This window comes from Polypterus senegalus, chromosome 16 (assembly GCF_016835505.1).
Source record: "Polypterus senegalus isolate Bchr_013 chromosome 16, ASM1683550v1, whole genome shotgun sequence".
NCBI lineage: Eukaryota > Metazoa > Chordata > Cladistia > Polypteriformes > Polypteridae > Polypterus > Polypterus senegalus.
In genome coordinates, this window is record NC_053169.1 from 92390692 (window position 1) to 92402046 (window position 11355).

General features: G+C 40.6%; 1 protein-coding gene across 5 annotated transcripts in view; it reads left to right on the forward strand.

Annotated features, from left to right (window-relative positions):
• The window catches only part of adat2 (adenosine deaminase tRNA specific 2), a 61276-nt gene that overhangs the window by 19837 nt on the left and 30084 nt on the right, over window positions 1–11355 (forward strand). For 4 of the 5 annotated variants that reach the window (XM_039737989.1, XM_039737990.1, XM_039737991.1 and 1 more), the window contains one exon: window positions 386–1415. In XM_039737989.1, coding sequence (XP_039593923.1) covers window positions 386–465 — 80 coding nt within the window. In that variant the 3' untranslated portion in view covers window positions 466–1415. Of the gene's footprint in view, window positions 1–385; window positions 1416–11355 lie in introns of those variants that run through there. The other variant, XR_005630833.1, reaches the window with a different exon arrangement.

The window sequence follows — 11355 nt, forward strand, 5'->3', positions numbered from 1 at the left end:
GGAAAAACAAGGACATTGCCATCTATGATAAACCCTGCAATAGAGTAGAAAAAGTGGAAATTCAGAAGTTTTTACCATTTCATATTCAGACATTTCATATTTAGATTTTTTTGGTGAATTTTAGAATTTTTGTAGATTTGTAAATATATACAGCTGTCATATGTTGCTGTGGAGGTGAATTGTAAGTCTTGTATTAATTAAGTTCACTGCTTTGTGTAGCCTTTGCTGGGTGAAAAATTTCACTAATGATTACCATTTTGCCAAGGCAACAGTGCAATTTGTCAGTTAGTGAACATATATTTGAATCAGTTCAAGCTTGCAAAAAGCAGATAACGTTAAAAATACAAACAAAATAATAGAGTTCTTAAATTTCATTCTTATTCAGCTCCCAAATCCAAGGTTAGGAAGAAGACTGATGATGCTTCACCAGAAGGAGGCGCCATTGACTCAGAAATGCCATTGTGAAGGACATTTGAAATGAAAGAGAGCAAACTTTATTAGGCTTGCTGGCTTCTAGAGTTACTGGACTCATCTGCTTAATCCTAAGTAAAGATATTTTAAAGCATTGTTTTTTTTATTGTTTTGAAAAGGAAATTCATAGTTCAAAGTTATCTAATTCGTAGTTTTAAGAGAGAAGAGAGACCATGAAAACTTTTGTGTTCCTTTTTCCAAACTTAGTATTGAGTTCTAACTGGAATTGGTTGTTTTCTAAACTTCATATCATTTTTATTTTCTTGTTACATGGGGGGCACAGAACATTGAGTGCTATACATTATGTGGACAAGAAAAAAGAAATATAATAGTTTATTTTTATGTAATTCATCCTAAAAACCTTAGTTAGTTATTTCAGTCATCTGTTTATGTCTCTCCTTTATATGTTTGTTTCTAGTTTTACATTTTAACATTAGATCACATACTGCATTTTTATCTGTATATATTTTTAAAACTAAAGTTAATGGAAATTATTTTATCCATAGTGACATTTTATAGGAGAATAACATTTTTGAAACAATGAAAAATGTATATTTTTTGTTAGTCAAGAACTTTCTATGCATATTTAGTTGAACGCCTGAAAAACTGTTTCTTGTGCTTTGCTTTATATTTTTTATCACTTGTTGCTTTGTCAAGTGTTGATCATTAGCCCCACCCATACTATCAATCGGTCATCAGCTCCACCCACTCTATCTTTAACCCCACCCTCTAGCTTGAGCTATCATTTTCCTCACCCATTTTATTAGCAGCCCCAACTACTTTAGGAATTTCTTATTAGCTCCTCCCATTCTATTTATCATTAACTCCACCTACTTTATTAATTTAGCTGCCTGAGTCTGTCCTCAACAAAAAAATGTTTTGTTGCTAATTTCATTATTTGTCGAAAATGCTTATTTCAGATCAATAAAAGACTTTTAACTAGCCATGACAGTCGATATTGCATTGTTTCAGATTTACGTAACTGATATTCATATTTCTTAGAATTTTTCTTGCACAGTTTTGGGTACTGTGCACTGTTGGGGTTTTACAGCCCCAACAATTTCACTGTGCTTTGTGCATATGACAACAGGGGTGGACCAATTGAAAATCCATGTGATAATCTAGTGGGCTACCCAGGTTTGCAAAGCCGCTAGGCCAGGAACGCTTTCTGGTAGCCCAGCTTTATATACAGGGTGGAGGTTACCAGCAGCTTTATACAGCAATGTGTTTTTTTTGTAAAGTTTTGTCGTACACGGGTGCATGACACTCTCTTACCACAATATAAACACAGGCAGCATCTTAGAAGAGAATATTTAAAAAAAATAGATGATTTTTAAAGGATTATGTCATGTTGATCTGTACACAGAAATATATTAAAAATTAACTGAAATACTGAATAAGTATTGTATTCACATTTTTTTCAGACATAATTTAGAACCCACCAATTAGTTTCTCTGTCAAAAACATCAATTGTTTAAATTTCAGGGATATTCTGAAATGCAGTACATCCTTGACAGTGTCATACACTTTTAGTTGACCACAGCCAGTGATCAGTGTATATGGCTGCATTTTACTTTGTCACACTTGGACCTTTTAAGCAGGTCCTCATGTTGGTAAAGATGAGGTTTAGGCCTGAAAAAGCATGTTCACACACTGTAGTCTTCGGGCTAATTCGTAAGGAGTATTTTCACATCCTCCAGTATACCAGAGAGGAAGGTGTTATTTTCTGTTAGGAGCTCTTAGTTAACTGTGAGTATCTAGCCTGGGACACTCAGCCCTTTGTAGGAAACAGCCATATTGGTTGGACAGTTTAACATCTGTGGCAGAGCGACGGGCACTAAGCAAACTCCTGTCAATCATGAAGAATCCACTGCATCCACTTAACAGGATCATCTCCAGGCAGAGGAGTAGCTTCAGTGACAGACTTTTGTCACTGTCCTGTTCCACTGACAGACTGAGGAGATCGTTCCTCCCCCACACTATGCGACTCTTCAATTCCACCCGGGGGAGTAAATGCAACATTAATTTCATTTTAATTCTTTTCATTTTTATTACTATTTAATTTAATATTGTTTCTTTGTATCAGTATACTGCTGCTGGATTATGTGAATTTCTCCTTGGGATTAATAAAGTATCTATCTATCTATATTGTACATCACCAATAATTTATGGACACCTGGCAATAACACCCATTTGAGCTTGAAGGACTTCCAATTCAAAAACCGTGGGCATCAATATGTGGTTTCTACTCCCCACCCTTGTGGCTCTTACAACCTCCACTCTCCTGGTAAGGCCTTCCACAAGATTTTGGAGTGCTGTTGTGGGAATTTGTGTCCATTCAGCCAAAAAGAGCATTAGTGAGGTTATGTACTGATTTTGGTTAAGGAGACCTGCCTCACAGTTGGAGTTCCAATTCATCCCAAAGGTGTGCTGCTACAAGGAGCCAACGTAGTAATCTGAAAAGAGAAGTGACGTGTTCCCGTCTCGTGTAGTTGATCACCAGATGTGCACCAGTACTCCAGCCAGGAGAGAGTTGCAGTAGTCTAGACATTACAGGATCAAAATCTAGACAAGAAGGTGTGCTGCATACTCTATCAGATAGTCTACAAGACCAAGATGTCATTGCAACATGGTCTCCCAAGATCAGCTGGTTATTGATCAACACACCAAGATTGCATACCGACTTGGAGGGCATTAGCAATAATTAACAAACAGAGATGGAGTACTGAATAGATGGACGAGCTAGCACAACAAGAAGGTCCCGCTTTGCCAGGCTGAGCTTGAGATGGTGCTCCTTCATCCAGGTTGCAATATCAGCATTATAATCCCACCCTGAAGTAGGCCATGAAATAGAAGCAAACAAGAGTGTAAAGCCAGCAAGGGAGAAATGGAGTGGCAAGTGATACAAGCATGCCAAGCAAAAACAATATAAAGATCTGTTTAATGCTACTTGTAGCAGTGCAAGTGTTGATGTGCCTGTGCAAAAATTTGGGTAGTAAGGAGAAGACAGGAAGAGAAATTTGAAAGAAGTGAGAGTCCTGAGGTGGGCTTTGGGGTTATTATGGGGAAGATTATGAATAGGGTAGAAGAAGAGAAGCTACAGCATATGAAGATGGTATTGGCATGTGGTTACGAGAAATGAGGAGAACATTTGAGAAGGCTGGTCCAAGGGACATGATCGAGGGGAAACGGAGACTCAGGTAGCAGAGGAAGATGGGGAGATTCATCTAAGCAGGGAATTAGATGGGAAGAAGAGAAAACGGTATTGTAATTTCATGGATCTTCTATTTTCCCCTTACGTGCTTTAAATACCACATCATGACAGCTTGCTGTGAAAGGTGCCATAGAGATATGAAGCTCAACTGAGATCATACCCTACCAATGGTTAGCACTGTGCTGCTGCAGAAGCTACTGCAGCACGAGACTTTTTTTTTTTTATAAACTAAGCCTCTGTTGTGCTGCTTTTGCCAAACAAAACGGAGGAAATGGCAGATGGTCAATGTGGACATTTGCTTTCCCCTGATGGACAATAAAATGAATGTGCCGCCTTCCTCTTTAATTGCAGCTTTTATCTCCACTCCTCGGTATTTAAATGAGATCTTCCGACTGCTGCTTCCCACACAAACAGGCACTGATCTCAAGTGGGCGTACAACGCGCCGCTACCGGCTCATTAATCTCTCTGTCTTGCGTTTTCTTGCTCACTTGACGTGTGCTTTGCATTTTATTCTTCAGTCGCCTAGAAGAAGCCACAGTCCCACCGGACGGGGTCTTCTGTTGTTTCTTTCCATGGATTTGGTTCAAAGTTGCTCCTCTGGGTTCAGGTGGATGCCCGGTGACTGATGGGCTCTCCATTAGTTTGTGTGGTAGTTTTTATTGTCTCGGCTATTTGCAGGGAAAGGCCAGTCAGCCCTTGCCTTGTATGCTTTAGTGCCTTTCATTACAAGCGTTTTTGAAAAACAATTTACAAAGAAGATTAAAGTAAGTAAAACTTGGGTTATGCAGCACTTAATTAAACCCCGGTTACAAAGAGTAGCACGTAAAAGTAAATTGCATTAACTCATACAAATACAACCAACACAATTGTCAAAAACTAATGAACGCTAAAGAATAAAAAATAATTCTCAAAACTTTTGTCTTTAAATGTTTATCAAGTCATGTGAAATTGAAGACGTTGTCAACATACTATATTTGAATAGGCAAGCTTTAGGCTTTCATACAAACATTGCCTGCACTGACTTAAACAAATGACACACAAAATTGGCATGGTGTGTCCATTCTCATAATCTAAATCAACGAAAGTCATGTGGAAAAAGTTTCTACACCACTTCAGATCCATCAAATTAGAATTAGGTGTTCCAGATGAGGTGCCAATGAGTAGAACCTCCTTAGGGAGTAGGCAATTGGACCGGACCACCCTATTTAAACCGCAGATACCGAGGGTCTGGTGTTGTTGTGGTGTGAAATGTATATAAGTCTTTATTTGTATGTCAGACAAAGCAAATGCAATATTAGTGTTTTATTTCATTGATATGCTTTTATGTCTAATCCAAGAGTCTTTAGGACTGAGTCAGGAAGTGAATTTTATGACAGGGTTGGGGGAAATGTCTAGTGATTTTCTGCAGGACTCTCTCGACTAACCCCCTGCATGGAGGCCAAACTACCTAGCTGGCAAGCTTCACTTTAACAAATGGTATTGGGGGCAGGCGTGAAACCCATTGTGTTGCACCAGAATTCTATTGGTCTAAAATTGGCTGTTTGGTTTTGAATCAGAGACCATTCTATACCACATCGTCCTATTGGTGTAAGGGTTTGGACAGAGAATGTATCAATTTGCTTGCTTTACCCCTCCTTCTCTCTTGCACACCGTTATAGTGAAAAGGACAACACACTAAAGAACACAGCTCAGCAGCCATATTGACAGGTGTGTGGCCTGCACTGAAGAAAGATGGAAAATGATGACTTAATTAAAGTAACTGCAAGTTTGTGTGCCTGAAACTACACATCAGCATTTATCAGGTTGTATGGTTGCGAGTATTCAATTGTACTTTGCTTATTGCTAGTATTTTATGAATATTATCAATAATCCTTCTATATAAAAGCGGTCGGGATTGTCCTTCCGTCCTGTGAGAGCTACGCAGGCGCGGAGTTTCACACACGCCCCGTCCATTTTGCAATGCACGATGGGATTTGTAGTTTCGTTTTTCCAGGTAAAAGATGATTTTCTACTCCAGACTGTGCGATATCTTCTTCTTCTTTCATACTATATAAAAGCGGTCGGGATTGTCCTTCCGTCCCGTGAGTGGAAAGCGTAGCGGTATTCCGCTTATCACAGACTTACTACTTGCAGCTTGCGTACAAAGGACATGATGTGAGCAGAGTTCTGGTGCTCCTATCGTTCCCTTGCTTTTGTGCGCGATGCGCTGGAAAAATAGACAAAATTATGTCTCTGGAAATAATTAATGTTGATGGAGTACAAATGCCTCACCGCGTAGTAAATATCAGGGGGGTTCAAAAGGACGACCACAATATAGAAAAAAGTTTAAATTTCATCACAAAAATAACAGAAACTACGAGTATTAAAGTAATACGCTCAAATGCAATATAACCAAATTAATGAGCTTGTATAAAATATCAAATTGATCTACATATTGAATTGCCTTAAGAAGTGGTCAACTTAAAAGTCGGTCGCCTTAAAAGGCGGGTGAGCCTAGTACATTATTTAAAGTTGGATCTTAACTCCCACTCCTGCTTGTCTTTCACTCTATGTAATTACCCGAGGTTATAGATGTAGAAGGGTAGGTGGGGAGAAGTTATAAAGTACAATACCTTATAAACGGTGCTAAGTCTATGGGATTTGAGGCATTCTGACAAAGGCTACACATTAAATAATACAAAAGGGGAAAGTAGAGTAATATACAGGGTGGCCCAGATCTAATTATGCAGATCCAGATCATCTGGATGACTTTGATTTATGCAGGGACGATTCCAGTTCGGTGTGAAGACGATTCTTCATGTCTTCAGTTCGTACTTCTCGATGGTCCAGGATTGTTCGGGTGATTTTCTATGTAATAAACTTAAGCTATAGAATAATGAAAATTGCATAATTAGATCTGGACCACCCTATGGAGCTCTACCAAGATAAAACAGGTGTTTCCTTGCTATTGACAACTGTGGTTATCCCGCCAAGATCAAGAGAGCTCTCTCAGGCCCTCAGAAAGAAAGTTGTGGATGCCTACGAGTCTGGCAAGAGATTTGAAAAGATCACCAAATTTTTTGCAATCCATGATTTCATTGTTAAGGAAAATCACCTACAAGTAGATAAGATTGCAAATGATGGCCAGGACTGGACTAGCTTAGCCTAAGAACTGACTTGTGGATTCTTGTGGATACTAAAAATCTCCAAGAGCCCCAAAATGTAATCACAGGATCTTTTTCCATTCCTTACATACGACATTTGATTAGAACAATCTGGATGAAAACAGGCCATTCAGCCCGACAAAGCTTGCCAGTCCTATCCACTTAACTCCTCCGAAATAGCATCAAGTCAAAGTTTGAAGGCCCCTAAAGTCCTACCGTCTACCACACTACTTGGTCACTATGTGTCTATGGTTCTCTGCGTGAAGAAGAACTTCTTAATGTTTGCGTGAAATTGCCGTTAACAAGTTTCCAACTGTGTCACCTTGTTCTTGCTGATCTCATTTTAAAGTCACCGTCTCAATCCACTGGACTCAACACCTCAATCTCCTATTGCTTAACTCTTTTAGGGCTAATTATTTTTTTTTCCTTTTGACCCATGACTGAACATTTCTCCAAAAAACACAGTTTTCTAAACAGCAATGGTTTCAACACATAAATCAACATAAAACATTTATTTATGACAAATGTCACTCTGTTTTATGTTCCATGAGCCGGTACAGAGTGTAAATTCACTTATTTATTACATACCTATTTGTCCCATCACTCATAAGCTGAAAGGCACTTTCTGGAAAAAAAACAGCTTGAAGTACTTGAGTGGCTGGTAATCCCCAGTGTCTGCCTGCACGATGTGTCGTTCGATGAAGTCCAGTAGTCGGCTTGCCTCCCACAGATCTACGTCTGTAGACATCCCAGGGCGAACATTACCATTGGCACATTAGCTACATGAGCATATTCAGCAGTACAATCAGCTGGGTACCGGTCAGCTGATGCAGTTACCTGTCTTTCATTTTCAATTTCCCGTTCATTTGCAACAGAATCGTAGTTCGATAAGTCAAAGTCCGATTCAGCAAGAGTATGCAAAAAGTAAATAATATACGCAGAGTATTTTGCTCTGCGCCTTCATCTTGCTGTCTTGCCCAATGTTGCTGCCATTGTAGGTGTTGTTTACTCTATGCTGCTCATACATGTGGGGATTTGACGTCAAGGCAACAAGTCTAACGGTCCTCCAAGCAAAGAGGGTCTACCTATAACTTAATGGAGAGATTTGCAGGAGCGCTTACAGCTTTTATCGCTTTCTGTCCCCGAATGTTGACTTTAGTCAGCATCCGCCCTCAACCCCATGAGTCGACAAAAGTTGACATCCGCCCTAAAAGAGTTAAACTGTAAAGGCTCAGAGGCTCAGCTCTTTTAATCTTTCTTCATAATTCATCCCCTGTAGCCGTGGAATCAACCTAATCGCTCTTCTCTGGACTTTTTCTAGTGCTGCTACAGTCATATGAAAAAGTTGGGAACCCCTTTCAGCCTGCATAATAATTGACTCTACTTTCAACAAAAAAGATAACCGTGGTATGTCTTTCATTTCCTAGGAACATCTGAGTACTGGGGTGTTTTCTGAATTCAGATTTTTAGTGAAGCAGTATGTAGTTGTATGAAATTAAATCAAATGTGAAAAACTGGCTGTGCAAAAATGTGGGTCCCCTTGTAATGTTGCATGTAACTGCTCAATACTGATTACTTGCAGCACCAAATTGGTTGGATTAGCTCATTAAGCCTTGAACTTCATAGACATGTGTGTCCAATCATGAGTGCTAAAAGGTATTTAAGGTGGTCAATCGCAAGTTGTGCTTTCCTTTGACTCTCCTGTGAAGAGTGACAGACAGCATGGGATCCTCAAAGCAACTCTCAAAAGATCTGAAAACAAAGATTGTTCAGTCTCATGGTTTAGGGGAAGGCTACAAAAAGCCATCTCAGAGGTTCAAACTGTCAATTTCAACTGTAAGGAATGGAATCAGGAAATGGAAGGCCACAGGCACAGCTGCTGTTAAACTCAGCAGGTCTGGCAGGCCAAGTAAAATACAGGAGTGGCATATGACAGGATTGTGAGAATAGTTACGGACAACCCACAGATCTCCTCCAAAGACCTGCAAGAACATCTCGCTGCAGATGGTGTGTCTGTACGTCATTCTACAATTCAGCACAATTTGCACAAAGAACATCTGTATGGCAGGGTGATGAGAAAGAAGCCCTTTCTGCACTCACGCCACAAACAGAGTCACTTGTTGTATCCAAATGCTCATTTAGACGAGCCAGATTCATTTTGGAACAAAGTGCTTTGGACTGATGAGACAAAAATTGAGTTATTTGGTCAGAACAAAAAGCGCTTTGCATGGCGGAAGAAGAACACCGCACTCCAAGAAAAACACCTGCTACCTCCTGTCAAATTTGGTGGAGGTTCCATCATCCTGTGGGGCTGTGTGTCTAGTTCATGGACAGGGGTGTGGTATAGTGGGTCCACAGCTCACTGAGCAAAGGCCATTCATTTTTAAATAAATAATCCCTGCTCTCGCGGCGGCATAGCGAGAGGGCGTTGGGCCATGGCGAGCCGCTGGGCCTGGGATGTGGGCGTTTCTCACCGAGTGCACAGGTGAGGAACTGCCCACATCCGTGTGATTGCTCCCGTGGCTAATACGTTACAGCTGTCATGGTCCCTCTTCATTTTAAAAGAAGCGCGAGTCGGTCGGGAGAGAGATGAAAGAAAAAGGGGGGAGAAAAAGAAAGAGAGAAAGAAATGGAGGTTGGAAGTAGGAAGGAGAGAGAACGCAAGCAATTCGGTGCAGAAGGAAGCTGGCGAGCGAACGCTCGCAGGCAGCTGAAGGCCGCCTGGGTGTTTGGCCAACACCCGGGAGAAGTGGTTGTGGTCGCCCCCGCAGAAGATTGTTTTGTAGGGTGGGAGTGACTGGGAAGGCGCAGGACTCTCCGCGGGAGTTAGCAGGAGTCGGGACTTGGGACGCAGTGTCCCTAACGTGAGAGCCTTGGCCGTTAAGGGATTCCCAAGTCGCTGTCTGGAGGAGCCGACCGGAGCCAAGGATCGGTGAGGCAACTGACAGCAGTAGCAGTAGTAGGAAGAAGGTCAGATGCAGAGTGAGTGTCTCCCTTGTTGCCAGACCCTGATGGGTGAAGCAAGAGGGACGCTAGTTTTAAATGAAGGCACCGGGTTTGTCAATTGTTTGTTTTTAAGACTGCTTCCTGATCGCTTTAACCTCGTTTTAAAAGGATTGTTTTTCTAATGGTTTTAACCTCCACATTTCTTTTATGGGATTATTTATGGAATTATGAAAGCACTGCACTTTAATTTATTGAACACTGTTTTGTTGAGTTTTAAATAAAAGCACTGTTTCACTTTCAACCATCCCCTTGCTCAGATGTTTATTGCCTCCACTGACTAGCTCAATCTGTAACATTACCGACGGTGTTGTGTTGAAGAGCTCCCGAACAGCAATGGGAGTGTGGAGCCAGAACCCACATCGTCACAAGGGGCCCTTGTTAAAGTCGAGGGTCAGATGAATTCAACCCAATATCAACAGATTCTTCAGGGTAATGTTTAAGCATCAGTCACAAAGTTGAAGTTACTTATGCAGGGGTTGGATATTCCAACAAGACAATGACCTAAAACACAGTTTGAAATCTACAAAGGCATTCATGCAAAGGGAGAAGTACAATGTTCTGGAACGGCCGTCACAGTCCCCTGACTTGAATATCACTGAAACTCTATGGGATGATTTGAAGCAGGCTGTCCACGCTCGGCAGCCATCACATTTAACTGAACTGGAGAGATTTTGTATGGAAGAATTGGTCACAAATACCTCCATCTAGAATCCAGACACTCATCAAAGGCTATAGGAGGAATGGTCTAGAGGCTCAAAGGAGCAAAAGGAGGCTCAACTAAGTATTGATGTCATATCTCTGTTGGGTGCCCAAATTTATACACCTGTCTAATTTTGATATGATGCATATTGCATATTTTCTGTGAATCCAATAAACTTAATGTCACTGCTGAAATACTACTGTTTCCATAAGGCATGTCATCTTTTAAAAGGAAGTTGCTACTTTGGAAACTCAGCCAATGATAAACAAAAATCCAAAGAATTAAGAGGAGTTCCCAGGCTTTTTCATATGACTATGTCTTTTTGTATACCCTTGAGACTGAAACTACACAGAGTACTCTAGATGAAGTCTTTAGGTAACTCTTGCAAAAGCTGGTGTCAAAGTGCATATATAAAACTAGCAAGTGAGGTGTCTAATGGAAAAATTTTGTATTTGGTACACTGTATTAATCCCCAAGGGTAAATTATCTTTTCGCATGACGTTTGGAGGTCAGAGTGCAGGGTCAGCCATGGTACAACACCCCTGGAGCAATTTCCAGTTTAAGGGCCTTGCTCAAGTGCAGAGAATATAAACTCCGGTTATATGTGACCTGCTGAGCAACATACATAACTCTTAATAAATGCATAAAGCAGCACGGGACCAATCAGGATAAACACAATACTGTTAGTTTTCTGTAGAAATAATACAGAAGGATTTAAGAGTGTTGGGAACAGTCTAGAGTGCAATGGCTGAATCACCTATTAGATTGTTTAATAATTATTAATATTTCGCCATACAAAGGGATGACGGGTTTGTACCCT